Here is a 16,040-nt window from a genome sequence, read left to right on the forward strand (position 1 = left end):
AGCTTATAAAGGGACTTGAGTTGGGGAAGGTACTAGTATACCCACTTAGAGAAAAAAAAAAAAAGACCAAAAGAGTCTGTTCCATAAATACATTCATATGTATAGTATTTAAATATTTTTGACAGATTCTAATAAGGAAGTCAGACTTTTGGGAGCCATCTGGTAAAGCTATCCCCCTGGTACATAAATAAATCACGTATTTATAAGAGATAAAATAAAACCTCTTCAGATATAGATTTTAAACAGTTTTCATTTCCTTAAAAGAATAAACACTTCAACTTTGATTTTCACCCTATGCTTCTATATTCTTCAGATTGAGTGAAGGTATATAACCTTTTAAGTTATGATCATCAGAAACCTCATTCTTGTCATAATCAAGATCAAGGTTAATATAAGATCAATAAATTCCCAAACTGTATTTTTGGTTAAAATTTTTAAGCTTCTCCAAGAAATGGCATAGTTGGCAGTAAGATAAAGTAAAAACTTTAGAGATCATAGAAATCTATAACACAGGAAATCAGACTCGAATTGAGTAGAAAGTTTTTTCGAGCTGACCAAACACAGAGCCTGTGGATCAAACTGAAGTATTGCATAGTGATTTTGGAGGAATAATCCTGACCTTGAACACTTATCTGAGTTTTTTCCCCCATCACTAATATATTGTACTCCTCCATTTGGAATACCAAGAACTGAGTTTCACTACTGTGTTAGAGTATGAAATATAGTGTCCAGCTTCAAGTGAGATCTTTAGGAACCTTCATATTCCGTGTGTTCTAGGAGAGATGCTGATGAATCATCTGTGGAGATAGAATACCATGAGCAACCTCAACATAAGAAGCAATCTGGGTAAAGATGAAAGTCAAATATAATTTAAGTTATATACCTTTTGGATGAGTGATTTTAGTCTTTCTAGGAATTCTTTGGGTTGTTTTTTCTCATAAGAATCACATGAAGGACATGTCTAGAAATCAATGAAAGAGTAATAATCTTCTTTAAAACTTTTTTCCTATTTAATAAAATGTTCATTCAAATTTTATGTTTTCCAATTAGAGACATAAATCATGGTCACTGAAAAAATTTGAGAAGCACATAAAATTGTTCAGAAAATAACAATGAGAAAAATCACTTGTAATCCCATCATTAGATATAACCACTGCAGTGTTTTGATATGTATCCTCCCAGTAATTTTTTTGTTTGCATTTGTGTTATTTACAGTGGCTATTAATTTGCCTTTGTTTTAACACAACATAACACAAGCATCTCCTACATATTAAATATTCTTCAAAAATATATCCCATAATGTTTGCTTTGTATTCCTACATAGGACTGAAGTATTACTATTTTTGGACATGTAGATTGCTTCTGACTTTTCGCTATTTTATACAGTACTGCAATGGACATCTCTGAGTAATTTTTCATGTACATCTTTATTTTATTTGATAAATTACTAAAAGTAGAATTACTAAATTAAAGGGATAAAAAAATTTAAGGCTTTTGATATACGTTATAAAACTGTTTTACCGCTATTCGCACAGAACATTCTTACCATTATTGTGCATTGTTAAAAATTTTAATTGAAAAAAATAGGATTTCCTATCTTAACTTGCATTTATTTGATTATGAAGAGATTAAACAATTCTTCACATGTGTATTACCCACTTATATTTCTTTTTTAAAAAAATCCTTGGTATATGTTCTTTACCCTTATTCCTGTTGAGATACCAAACACCAGGCCATTGCTTGCTGTTTAGCATCTCTAATGCCGGTTTGATGTTGTGGTGAGAGACATTTGACTGAAAGATAAGAGATATAAGTTCTAATTCTCATTCTGGCACTTAATATTTGTGGAGCTTGGGACAAGTCACTTAATATCCTTGGTCTCACTTTCCCATCTATCAAATGAAGGTGCTTAACTGGATAATTCTATGTTCAGTGCCAATATTACCATTTTATGGTCTTTGATATTGGGTTTCAAAGACATGCTCAACTCTTTTCTTCTTTGAGGAAAGTTTTAGAGGGATACTTTTCACATTGCAACCTGGTCAAGCAATCAAAGGAAATAAAAATCATTTTGATATTGTAATTAAGATTTCATTTGAATCACACGTGAAATTCCTTAGAGTAGAGAGAACTGATAGAAAAATTTCTAGTAATTTATCTTATGTGTTTATCCACTGGTTTTGATTAATGCCTGAATTACTCATGGGATTATCTGCATTGCTCATGAGTTGGCGTAAGAGGAAATATACAAGAGGGTCTCAGGGTCCACAAGACTAGGGATTATTGAAATTCCCCAGCCAAATAGTGGGGTCTACCCATTTAAATGTAGTACTGACTCTGCAATTGTACAGGACAGTAATAATATTCTTTAAAAGAGGAAGGCAAAGTTTGAGATTTATCCTGGTGTCTTGTAGGCTACCTCTTTTCTTTCAGGAAAACTAGGATCTAGCTCTTGTTAATAAGGATACAAGTTATATGTGATCATATAATGAGAGCAGAATATTTTTTAACTCTTAAGTCACAATTGGATTCTCTGCCTAATGACTTCCTCACCTTTGAAAGCTATATTAATTATTCCAGCTACCAGGGGCTGTTAGCAAATTCTAATTGGGTTTCTGGGCACTTTCAAGTCTATGGACTAAGAAGAGGTGACTTTGCTTCTCAAAACACACTCTATATGATAAGGTATAACATGTAACTGGAAGGAAGGCACTGGAGGCTCTGGCTGCGTGTGTTTGTGTGTGCGTGTGTGTGTGTGTGTGTGATGTAATAGATATAGTTAATAAGTACAAATAAGATAGATGACAAATGACAGTCTTACCAGTTCATGTTTCTGTCTTTTCCCTGAATTTGTAGGGGGTAGTTTCCTCTTCAGCTGTTTAGTTAATACATTGATTATCTTTTCATTGTCTCCGGTATTTGCTGACTTTAGTTGGACCTTCTGAAAACATGAAAAAGCCGACCGCTCACAGTGTCTCTGAAAGAGAAATAATTTGTATAGATGTTAATGAAAGTTATTCAGAAAGTAAAAATAACCTTCCCAATCCTCTTTTCCTACTTCTACTGCAGTGTCTTGGGTCACATTCATTTTAGCAGACAAATGAGGAATGATTTCATGTCCTACGTAATCTTTGGGCTAAAGAGCAGACTCTTGTGATATAAAATTTCCCCATGTTAGGGGAGAGAGGACATTTCCCTGTCTCACAGACAAGAAGAGGGAGCTTTGCTTTGCCACAGTTCTTTATTCCTAATGTCATTTTGAGGTCTGGGTGTTGGGCAGGACTTGGTATTTCATAAGGGAGAGTTAGTTTGGTTTTAGAACACACTTCATGAATTATGAGGCTCTAAGAGACATTGTGACTGGTGGCAGCTTTGGGTGAGTTATGCTGTAGTCGGATTAAGAATCCTTTCATTTGTCTTTTGTTTCTCTCTGCAACGTACATAGGAGTATCTAACAATGACATACATGTCTTGAGCAGCACCTTATCCTGTACAATGCCTGGCTTAGTGTCTTGTTGCTAGTGAGTGCTCAACAAATATTTGTGGAGTGGACAAATGAAGTAAGTGAGTTAAAGCCCCTCCTTTGGGGAAAGGAAGTGGGTGCCTACCTCTGATGGCACATTCCACACCTAAGATTCAGTACACCTGCTGTAGACCATGTGTGACTTTTCTAAAATCCTATTCACACTCTCGAGTCCATTAGGGTGGGATCTGCCTGAATCAAGCAGTCAAGGAACAGAATTTGAGACATGCTTCTCCCGCAATGGGCAGGAATACTGTCCCTTAGAAAATAAGAGTAATGTCTCAGAGCATGGTGAAGTGGGCAGATCAAGGATCAAAAACTTGACTCTTGCTTTAATCAAATAACCAGTGACTAGCGAATAAGTCAAAATGTTAGAAGTTGAACTGAAAATGAAATGGAATTTATTGGAAGAACAAAATTTATACTGACTTGCTGAAAACATTTTAATGCTGATCTAAGAACTTGTATCCAGGTTACTTTTTTCTTTCAGCAAATGTCTGCATATGATGCTATCCACCGCCCTAAAGTTGCTATATCTTCATTTCACCGGTGTATATGGAAGTTACAGAAGCCTCAATTTTTCTCAGTTCCTACAGCAATATTACCTGAGTCTTCCCATGGACAATCAGCTGAAAATAGCATCTGACCTGCTTTGCATTTTCCAACCTATATGCTTACCCATTATGAATGTTGATTAATAACATGCATCTTTAAGACACAACCCCATCAGATTTGCTTTGCATACATGGCCACAAGCTGAGAACCAGCTTATCTGGTTTCCTTATATCAGAGCAGCTTGCCTCTCATAAGGGCAAGATAGTGTCCTTTACATATGTTTGCCAAAATGCTTATTTAATAGAAACTATATATAAATGTTAATTATAGCACTTTTTTTTCCTTGAAAACCACATGTTCATGTTTGTTGAAGTTTTTTCTTTTCTCTTCTTTTTGACCACAACCGGCTTAACTTACTGGAAAAAAATAATATTCATATTTAAAGAGGTAAATTTTCCAGCTGAAACTGAAAACACTAACTGTTTCATCCGTGATGATCTGAGAAACCAGCATTTCTCACAGAGACCCATTTTGCTGAGTTAACATTTACATGTGGATGTTGAAAGAGAATTAGGTTCCAAAGAAGTATAGGGGCCTACCAAATGAACCCCCTTGAGACAGGTATCACCAAGAGTGGTCAAGACAAGCAAGCAAAGATTTTGCACCTCAGAAAGCCTTTCTGAAAACCTCTGAATGGCATCTGGACACCAGTGCCTGTATTGATGGGGCTGTGCTTTCTCTCCTGCCCTTCCTTGTTCACCTGTGTCAATAGACATTGGAATTTTGCTTTGTGCTTTCTGCAAGCAGCAGAGCTATCCCTGGCAATCTGTGGTCCAGGACAAATAACTGCTGGATTTGGCTTCAGATGCACAGTAAAGGCAGCCTCAATAAGGAAAAGAAGCAAAGGAGCTGTTCTGCTAAACTGCCTTAAGGATGTGTTGAGAAGAGGAGTAGAGAGATTAACTTCGATTCAGGCAGCTTCAGGTGCCCTGTCACTCGGGGTGACGCCGAGTTCATGTGCAGCACTACCATCTGGGAGCAGAACCACTGTTTTCCTTTGCTGTGCCTTGCAGACTCAGAGGGCAAGGCTTTGTTTCCCTTATCCTTTAACACCTGGAAACATGAGGAGTTATCTGTCCTACATTAGTTTTGCAGAATCGAGGCAGCAGTAAGGAAATCAAAAGCAAGAGTAACAAACCACTCTTCTTTTTAGCTAGTCAAGTGCTGGTTTTGCAAGGAGGTGCACTTGGCTTTGTTGATTTGCAATTGAGTATTTGAAAATATTTGCTTCCTTACAATTTATTTTTGACCTACTTACTTTTCTTTCTTTCTTTTTTTTTTTTTTTTTTTTGCAAAGAAAGCCCTGGCCATTCACACTAGGAAGTCTTGCTAACTGGGTAAAATTACCTTTGTCCTGCATACAAACTAGGTTTATATCAGGGTTCCTCAACAGTGGCACTGTTGACATTTTGGGATGGATAATTCTTGGTTGTCAGGACTGTCCTGTGCATTCTAGAATGTTTAGTAGCATCCCTGGCCTCTACCTACTAGATGCCAATAGAAACCCCACACACACAATTGTGCCAACCAGAAATTTCTCCAGACAATGCCAAATGTTCTCAGAGGGCAAAAACACCACCAGATGAGGACCGCTGATTATATGATTAGAAAGAGAAAGAAAGATGCCTGGTGAGGCCAATTAGCAACCTTAGATGATCACTATATATCAACATTTATATGCAACATTTAAATGAATTTATTTTCATTAAACTTGTTAATCTTTTTAACTCTTTATAGACTCTGCTTTGATGCTAGCCCTGAAAAACTTGATACAATGCTACTGTGGCCTTGAACTATTTTCTTCCCTCCTGGGTTTGCCTGACAGCATAGCTTAAAGATCTTAGTAATACCATTATTCACTTGTATCATGGCCAGCATTGCTTGATCAGATTATCAGATAGATGCAGTGTCACTGAGACAAAATCCTGTCATTATACGCTAAAAAAGATCTCTCTTTAACAAAGGATATAAAGGAAGTACCCACTGGACCAACTCAAGTTAGAAAGCAGGATATCTTATTTTGCAAGTTAGAGACTGTAGCTAAGAATCTCCCCAAAGGACTCTGACCACAGCAGTTAGACAAAGGGCATGAGATGCTAACAAAGATATGTTTTGATAATTAGGGCATTAAGAAATAGTCTTACTTGTTGGAAAAGTCTTTCCAATGAGCTGAATGTGCTACTTTCATTTTAGGTATTGCTTATTAGAAAAGGACCTAGTAAATGAGAGTGGTTAGGTTCAGAGCTAGAGAGTGAATTTTAGAGAAAAGCAGTAGTTGTGACTCATTCACTTTCTAAACTTCTACACATAGTCATTTACGATAATTGTTTTCTTTGCAATGTATCTTCATAAATCTCCCCTTTGTAGTGTCCTAATTACTGGTAACACTTTTATAGTTATTCTAATTTATGCAGTTAAAGGTCTGTGACAATGAAAACATTTCCCCCAATTGTGTTTATATCCTCAGGGTACCAAACCTGAAGACTAGATCGAAGTTACCAAGGAAAAGATCAGCACATAGCACACTTGAACTGTATGCTAGGCCTCTTCTTCCTGGGACCTAATGGATTTAAATGGCTTAAGAGAACGGGATGAGTTGTTGAAAAGTGTCCTTTCAAAAAACCTCACCGAAGGCCAAAGACAAGACTCACGGAGGCCAAGGTACATGGGACTTATATTCTAAAGGGTGGCCTTGATTTCCACACTACCATTCTTCCATGCTGTGCTATAATGTATTCTTTCTTTCTTTCTTTCCTTCTTTTTTTATTCCTTCCTTTCTCTCTTTGTCTCCCTTTCTTCCTTCCTCCCTTTCTTTCTTTTTTTCTCTTTCTTTCTTCCTTTCTAGTTACTAAAAGTTGAATTCTGCCTCTGTGGTATGTGTCTATATTTCGTACATAGGTTTACAAAGAGGGCTCAAGAACTTTCATGCACAAGGATTCTTAAAATGTAATTAGTTGGACATTGTTCAGAAAATGATCATAGTATGGATTTATTTTCTAGTTTTGTTATTCTATCTCAACAATACTACTTGAGAACACTCTTAGAGATATTTGGAGATAAAAATACATCTTATAAGGTATGTAGTATTTTATTGGTTGGCTTGTTGGTGAACCAATGAATATTTGAGCAAAATAGAAATAACTATTTTACCAATTATTAAACCCCGAAATTCATTGAAATTAAGTATATTTCTAAATAATCATGTTAATGCCTCTCTTAATTGGATTTAAAAACATATCAAATTTATTTTCACAAATAAATTCAACTGGTCTTACCTTTACATCTTCTGGAGCTGTCAGAAATTCAGGGTCCTAGAGCAAAAGAAAATTAGTTCTGAGTTATTTATATAAGTCAAAAAGCTCCTTTTATAGTAATTGAAGAATATTATTTAAATTTTGTTGTGACAAATATGGCCTTACCAAGTCATTCACATAGTTTTTCAGCTGATCAACAATATCTATAAGTTGGCGCAGTCTAATCAAGAGGCGATCTTGCCCTTGGAAGCTTGATTTATGGGCCACTGTCCCTGAGAAGAGGACCATCAGGCAGATGACTATTCTCTCCATGTTGCCAGGTCTGGATCTCATAAGTGCTAGTAGAGCAAGACCTTGGTCTCAGTTTTCACTTCAGTTTGTGAACAGGCTGTCAGTAAAGCTATCTATTTATTCATCCTTCAGGGAGAGATAAAGCCCTCCCATTGCAGCCTGGAAATCTTTGTAAAATGGATGAATGTGAGTAACTCTTTTTTCTTTTCCACTGGCTAGGTATACGTGTGCATGTGCTAATGCGCGGGGGCAGGGATTGATGGAGTCAACGAAATGTGCCCCATCTGCATCTTAGACAGGAAAAAGAGAGAAATGGGTGAATTCCAATTTTCAGCATGAATCAAGAAATGTGCACAGTAAATAATAGGTACTACAAGACTTCAAAGAAGTAAACAAAACACTTTGATGTCTCCTTCTGCGCCTCCCTGGCATCTTACCTGTTCTCCCTGACAGTCATAAAGGCACTTCAATAATGAGTAAAGTGGCAACATGTGCTTTCTTGCAGGACTTTTTCTTATGGTAGTAACTAGGCTTTTTGACTGAAATCGTCCAGTATTCCATCATAAAGGTAGGAGGAGAGCTACCTTTTAGGAAATTTTAAATATCAGGGGTATTTTCCAAATTAGCAAGAATATTTTAGGTTCTTAATCAGGTTAAATGGTTTAAAGTAGAATGTGCTCCAACTCTTCTCCAAAGCATCTTTAAGTAACATTAATCTCAGCGTCTAACATTTTACTTAACAATCTGATTTATACATATTATCTTATCCTCCAATCAAGATCTCACTCTACTTTCATTCAAAAGAAAGAAAAAAAAAGAAACTCTGTAATGTCTATCTCTTCTATATAATGCATCAATTAAATGAATGAAAAGTGCTAATACTCATTCCTCTCTAAACCAAAATTTTATTTCAAACAGCAAAATCCAGAAATACCCATAAGTGACTCTTTTTCTCTTCGGGTAGTGTTACTTATTATTTTCTCTGGGTATGGACGGCACATTTCTAACTATGACAGATAGAGGTTAATAAAAAACTCAAAGTCCAGAAGTGGTTTTATCATCCTCCTCTCTGCTGCTTCTCCTCTCCCTGCTACTCTTCACTCATTTGAGAAAGCTGAATACGATATTCCAGAAACATAGAAGTAGTATTGTAGCATAGTCAACTAGGTCTTACAAATAAAACTCTTGACTATAGATTTTATTTATCCATTTATTTCTTCATCTGTTTCATCACAAGCTTACAGCCATACTTTTTTCTAAAATGTTATGTGGCTAAGATAAATTGGACTTTGGACTTGATTTGCTTTGAAGGTTGTTTGTAATCTTTTTACCATAAAATAAAGGTATCAAGAGTATCCAGGTTTGGTCTTAAAGAGTAGATAAAAATTCCTACCAAAGATCAAGAAGTCCTCCCTATAATCATTAAATTCCATAGGGGAGGGTTCATGTGTAAACCCAGGAAATACATATGGACTTGGGGTTGCCACTTGGCACCTCAACATTGCCTGCATTACCTTTGTGCATGCTTTCTTTATCTGCTAGAGAGATGTGAGTCTCCTTGAAGACACCAACCACAGTGTTTAAGAGCTCAATTTCTAAAGCAAAGTGCTTGAATTCAAATCCAGGCCATAACAATTAATTGTACATATGACCCTGGATATGTTATTGCAAAAAGAAGGTAAGTATAGAATCTAATCATAAGGTGTGATGAGGCTTAAATAGACATTCCAAGTAAAAGGGCCAAGTACAGCACACAATAAAATCCCAGAAGATTTGTGTGCTGACCGTGGATGAGCGTAGAGAGGAGAATTTATAGAAGCCTGATACTCTAACTGATCCATGGAAGGAAGAACATGGGCAGGTCAGCCAAAACACAAGGGTGTTCCTGTACTGGTCATAAAAAGGTCAAAAGTCTTTGGTGCTCCTTAGAGAGAATCACTCATCCTGACTCTGGAGTGCCTCACCACCACCCTAGACACCCCAGTTGCTCCCTGAGACCTCCCAGCCCTCTGCAATCCATCAACCAGCACACCAGGATCTCCAAGGTCCCACTCTAGCCTTAGGACCCAAGAACTTTCTGAGTCAGATCCCCTGCTTTAAGTGGCATTTCAGTTGTTAAGCATTTTGAATATCACTGCTGGTATAGTAGGCTGAATAATGGCACCCCAAAGATGTACACACCCTCATCCCTGGAACCTGTGACTATGTTACCATCACAGGTAACAAAAGGGACTTTACAGATGTGATTAAATTAAGGATCCTGAGATAATCCAGATTCTCCTGTATTATCCGTGTGGCCCAATATAATCACAAGTGTCCTTATAAGAGGAAGGCAGGAGTGTCAGAGTCAAAGAAGATGTGATGCCAGAAGCCGAGGTCTGAGTGATATGGGGCTAGAAGCCAAAGAATATAGGTAGCCTCTAGAAGCTGGGAAAGATGGGGAACAGGTTCTTCCCTAGAGCCTCCAGAAAGAATGCAGCTAACACCTCAATTTTAGCCCCATTAAGCTCATTTTGGACTTCTGAAATCCAGAACTGTATAATAATGAATTTGTGTTGTTTTAAGCCACTGATTTTGTGGTAATTTGTTACAATAGCTATAGGAACGTTACACACCTAGGTATGGAATTTTTACTCTTGGAAGAAGGGTGGGAAAGAGAGGAAAGGGTGATTAGGAGAGAACTAGTAAAGGCTGGAATTTGGTTTGTTGGACTTTGGGGGGTGCAGGTAGAGGGGACAAGGAATCATGAAGAAGAGAGGGAAGTAAGATTAGTGTAGCTACCATGGGGTATGGGATATTAGGGAGAAGAATGTATGATGAGGACTTTCCTGAAAGTCTGGGTGTGTTATAACAGCTTCTTCCTGGCACTGAGAAGGCTTGCTCAGGAGTGACAGTGTGTTTCAAAGTTATGGAGCCCAATTTGCGTTGCACTTGAATTTATCACTGTGTTGAGATGGAACTTAGGGTGGGAGTAAAGAGGCTCAGATTTACTTGAGTTATGTATTCTGCTTAGAAATACTAACTTATTGCTACCTTTGCAGCATCATTTCATTGAGGTGTTAATGTATTTTTATTCCTTAAATTATCTTCTTTTTTATTATTTAGATTCAGTCAGTCCTGCTGTTAACACTTGTAAGGAAAATGAGAATTTATTTCACTCTGACTAATATACCAGGGCACAATTTGAGTATAACAAGAATTTTGTGTTTTCTTATATGTGATTTTGTCTGCAAGAAATACTAGGTGAATGCAGAATCCTGCATCCAACCGAACCGAGCCATATAGGAATGTACAGAATGTACACACACCTCAGACACCCACCAGCCACCTCAGTTTACTGCGTGTGTGATGAGCCCCACCTGTTCACATCTGGCGTTCCATCCTGGGAACCCTCTGTTGCCATTTCTCAATAGCTGGTAGCTGCAACCTCCACGAGCAAACTTCAGGTCTTTTTCTAGGTAAAATGCCATATTTATTGTAGTATGTATGTGTTTCTTAACCATTTAACATGTGTAAGACTGCTGTCTTTTTTGTTAGGTTCCTGTCATCTTTTTAATGTGTCACTGACAAAGTTTTAGTGTTGTGCCCCTAATCCCATTTCCCCCATAAGCTCTGTGGTTGTTATTGTGCTATTTTATATAGTGTAGTTGATTTTTAGAAAAGTGTATGTCACAGTATACTGGAACTGACTGTATTTTGTCTGGAAGTGTCACAGTTAAGTCTCAACAGCATCTAGTTACATCCAGGTAAAGAGCAAGACTAGGATAAAGGCTTTATTCCTAAGAAGGGAGAGAAAAGGGGGACGAGGGAGGAAGGCAGAAAGAATGAAAAACAGACTCTTTCTTTCTTATTTTTACACATGGCCTATCTGAGCTCAGATTTTAAAAACCCCGGTGGTGCCGCTCCTCCCCTGGCCCCTCCCTATTAGCACAGGGGAGCTCATCTTGGCCTCCGTGAGCCTCCTGAAATTATTTGCAAAATTTTATGTTTGTGGGGAGACGAAAACCTTAAATTTCATCCTCTTCTCAAAGGAAATATCAGGCAGCTGCTATTTTTGTTTTCTAGGCTCCAGAGACTTCTGTGAAGGGCAGTGCGATCCATGCTCCTTCAGCACGTCCACAGCACTGTGCACAGGAGTGACAGCTCCAGACTTTCTGTACAGGAGAAGTGAAGGGACAGCAGTCTGGCCGAAGTCACACTTGTGTAGTAAGCACCCTGCTTTTACTTAGCTTCCCTGTTTACTTGGTACCTTGGAGCGAGGTGTTGGGTTCTGCTAGATGCCTTCTTTCTACGAAGATAACCCAGCTCGTCACCATGAAAGCATGAAACTTTAGTCACCCACCCGAGGGGATTCGTGGACATATTTCAAGAATTTCTCGAATGGACTGTGCTTATAGACCCCACTGGTCAGTGTAGGAAGGAGGCCACGGCACAGGAGGAAGGCTTCCAGCAGGGCGAGCAGGCTGAGGGTGAGAGGAATAAAGGGAAGGAGGGGTTGAAGTCTGAAAATGAATGCTGCTAGGTCCTGGGGAAAGATGTGCCAGGTCTAAAACAGTGCTGGTTACTCTTTGCACCCAACTCTTCTGCCCTGTCTATACAGCTCTTCCTTGTGACCACTGGGTGTCAAATACCCCCTTTCTGCTTTCACTTGCTTTGGCCACTCATGGGTAGAATTAGATGTCCTGCCTGGCAAACTCTGCAAAGAGAGGTCTTCCGTGTTTAGAGTGATTGACGTTATTATAATGTGCCACTCTGACATGCCAAAGGTATTCAAGCAGGTGGCTTGTCTCTAGACAACTATGACACCCATCAGTGAGGCTAGAGATCAGATGTCCATCATTCCGTGACCATCAGGCATAAAGGATGGAGAAAAAGAACCAGAAGATCCAAACTGTCCACCCAAGTTCCATCCTGACCCCACAGCACGAGATGTGACAAGTTCCACTGGACTCAAGGCCTGCACCTATTTCCTTCCCTAGGGTGAGGGGCTGCTATAAACATCTTCTGTCTCGACCTTGCAACTCCCAACACATGGTCATGAAAATAAAGAAGTACACCATTGGCCTTTGCTGTGTCCTCTTCCTAAGCTGTCTGCTGAGTTCCTCGTTCATAGGAACCTCCTCCCCACGTTCTCCAAGGGGCGGCGTCAGGATCTCAGAGAGAGGGGTCTGCAAGTTTAATGCCACCCTCATTCTGGACAGTTATTTCTGTTCCTAGGGATGAGGATCATTTTTTGGAAAATCACTACTTTGCATCGTTGTATTTACAAAAGTAATACATGTGTGTCATAAAACAAAGAATTCGAAGAACATATAATTGTGTAAAGTAAAAAGCAAAATTTTAAATTGCTCTCTTTTCTTCCCTAATTTTCACTTGCTGGGGGCACTCTTGAGAGTTTACAAAGTATCGTTATAGACTCTTTTCCTATGTACTTAGAACAACAGAGAGGCATAGGCATAGATATATACATATTGAAGGAAGTAGAATTATAAATGGACATAAAGAAGTATAGAAAAAGAAACATAAAGATATAGACATAGAAAAAATATGCTTTTTTACTTAAAAATTTAATCTTACCATACATATTCTACAACTTTCCTTTTTCACTCAACAATATGTCAGAGACAGCAGTCCATACAGTACTCACACAGGGCTATCTCATTTAAATAGGTAGATTGATATTCCATTGTATGGCTGTATTATGATCTATCTATTTATAACCCTGCTGGTAGACATTTAGAGTGTTTCCAATTTTTATCTCCTACAAACAGTGCTGCAGTGAACATCCTTAAACATCTATGTCTTTAGCATACGTGAACTGTATTTCTTTTAGGTACATATCCCACATGTCACGTCCTGAGTGGAAAGATTATATCCTTTTTAAAAATTGATAGAAACTGCCAAATTGCCCTCTGGCATGTCATACCAGTTTATATTCCCACCAGCAAAAGAGTCTCCTTTCCCACTCCATTCTCACAAACACATTTTTTTATAAATACTTTATTTATTTTTTATTTTTTTAAATTAATTAATTAATTAATTGGTTGCATTGGGTCTTAGTTGCAGCAGGTGGGCTCCTTAGTTGCAGCTCGCCAGCTCCTTAGTTGTGGCACGTGAACTCTCAGTTGCGGCATGCATGTGGGATCTAGTTCCCTGACCAGGGATCAAACCCAGGCCCCCTGCATTGGGAGCACGGAGTCTTATCCACTATGCCTACAGGGACGTCCCTCATAAACACTTCATATTGTGAATATTTTAGATGTTTGCCATTATGCTAAGGCCAAAAAAAAAAAAAATTAGTATCCTATCATTGATTTGCCTTTCTTTGATCAATAATTAAGTTTGGCATATTTCATATCTCTATTATCAGTGGTTTTTTGTTTTCTTCTGTGAAAAGGCTTGTTCATATTCTTTGCCCATCTATTGGGTTGTTTCTTACCTGTAAAGGCTCTTTTTCTCTTAAAGATATGTTAAACATGTTTAAATTATTTTCTCTGTGGTGTCTTTTGCCATACAGAGATTTTGTTTTTATGTTACTGGATCTGAGAATCTTATGTTTTATGACATAAGCTCCTACTGGATATCAAAAATGTCTCTCCTTCCATAATAATAAATGGTAGAAATTGGTTTAGTCTTCCTCTTGCTTGAGAAATCCTAATGCCAAGGAGTCACTATGAATTTAGGAGTACTTTTAAATGAATTTGCATTTAATTCATCACAAGACGAGTAACGTACTTTTTTGAAAGTATGAATAATACATGTATGGTTGAAAATGATTTAGTTTATAAACAGTGGCCCACACATCACTGGATTCATGGCACCTGAATACCATTGTTTTAAAACAAAGTTGGATATGATATATAATTATTATATAAGTCTAATCTTATACCACACCCAAGGGGACAAAGCACTGCAGAATCCTAACATGGCATCCGAGCCATCAATTGTCAATTGTGTTTGCTACGCTTTTAGTGTTGAGTGTTTTATTTTACTTAGAGTCTTCAAGTATGGATTCTCCATGTACAATGTACACGGTAGCTCTATAATCAAAATTGACTGATTAACAAAGTGGTCAACAGGAAAACACAGTCTTTGAGATTTGCTCAATGGACTCAAAGGTTGCCCTGAAATCAGTCTTTAAACTGAAAAATAGTTACACCTGAGAGCCACTTCTGTTACTAATAAAGGGGGTGGAGTATCTCTGGGAAAAGACCTTGGACCAGTCAAAAAGATACTAATACTAATAATTATTAGAGCAGACACTTATATAGTTAAGTGCTTTACAGACATTATCTCATTTAAAGCACCAACATGAGATGAGGTACTATGATTATCCCTCCTTACAGATGAGGAAATCAAGGCACAACAAAGTTGAAGTGATTGGAGGACAACTGTTTGCAGAGCTTGACTACTTCTCTCCACATAAGGAAACTGCCACTGGTGCCAATACCATTGGGTTATAACAGAATAACCTCTGCAGTTCATGAGACCCCATAATGGGATTAAACTGCAATGGTGATGCTTCTGACATGTGGATTTGGAGTGAGGTGAGGAGTCCTTTTGCAGAATTATTCTTGGTGGTATCCAGAATGTAAATGTATACCTTGTCAGAGTGAATTAAATAATCAGTTTCCGATCTGGGTTGGAATATCCAATTGCCTGTCTTTTATTTTACCCAACCTGGTCCAGTGTAAGATTTGACTTTTCATTACACTAAGTGTAATAATTTTCTGGCATTTTATATCCATACAGGAAGAGATAAAGAAGTGAATAAACCCTTGCAATCATTTGGATCATGAATAGCATAGACAAAATCAATCAGGAAATCCGCTATCTTGACAACTTAATGACCAAAATGTGATTAAGTTATTTACATGTATTTAATCAATTATTGTTCATTTGCCATGTTTTTCAAGCCTTCTCACGGTAATGAAAACATCAGAACACTCATCTTCTGCTCCAGTTAGCTTCCACAACTTTAAAATAGACACTGAGGGAGCAATCAGTACAGAGGAAGACAAAAGAAACGTGCTTACAAAGAGAGTCAACTAAAATTAAATCTTCATGAAATTAAGAGATGGATGCCTCAGTGTTTTGGTATATCCACAGTTAAGTCATCACAGGTCACGTCAGTGTATTTAACAAAAGTTGTCTGTTACTTCTGCCATCTGTATATGTATCACCTGGAAGCTTTAATGGCATGACAGGGATGAGGGACTCTGGCCCTTGACTTGATTTTCATCCAGGCCTCAGAATGACAGCTTTGATCCTTGCTACTATGTTCAGAGAATAATTTTTAATGGGATTAGTGTTCAGGTCAACATTTATTTTTATTTATTTATTTTTACTTTTTATTG

The 16,040-nt window shown here is 37.8% G+C and overlaps 1 protein-coding gene across 1 annotated transcript; it reads right to left on the reverse strand.

The window, feature by feature from the left end:
* Positions 1–773: 773 nt before the first annotated feature.
* Positions 774–7,725, reverse strand: IL21 (interleukin 21). Its single transcript, XM_068542336.1, has 5 exons — positions 7,558–7,725; positions 7,414–7,449; positions 2,822–2,977; positions 884–961; positions 774–797 (listed from the first exon to the last, which is right to left on the reverse strand). The coding sequence occupies exons 1-5, from the start codon at positions 7,723–7,725 to the stop codon at positions 774–776; spliced, it is 462 nt and encodes a 153-aa protein (XP_068398437.1).
* Between the last annotated feature and the right edge of the window lie 8,315 nt (positions 7,726–16,040).

This window comes from Eschrichtius robustus, chromosome 4 (genome assembly GCF_028021215.1).
Source record: "Eschrichtius robustus isolate mEscRob2 chromosome 4, mEscRob2.pri, whole genome shotgun sequence".
In the NCBI taxonomy this organism is placed as follows: Eukaryota; Metazoa; Chordata; class Mammalia; order Artiodactyla; family Eschrichtiidae; genus Eschrichtius; species Eschrichtius robustus.

What these genes read in the sequence shown, in the direction of transcription:
- IL21 (XM_068542336.1), bottom strand. Translation starts at nt 7,725, where the DNA reads ATGAGATCCAGACCTGGCAACATGGAGAGAATAGTCATCTGCCTGATG. An exon ending in AAAACTATGTGAATGACTTG is followed by an intron (nt 7,450 to 7,557) that starts GTAAGGCCATAT and finishes CTTTTGCTCTAG; the next exon opens with GACCCTGAATTTCTGACAGC. An exon ending in AAAGACAGAAACATGAACTG is followed by an intron (nt 962 to 2,821) that starts GTAAGACTGTCA and finishes ATTGATTTCTAG; the next exon opens with ACATGTCCTTCATGTGATTC.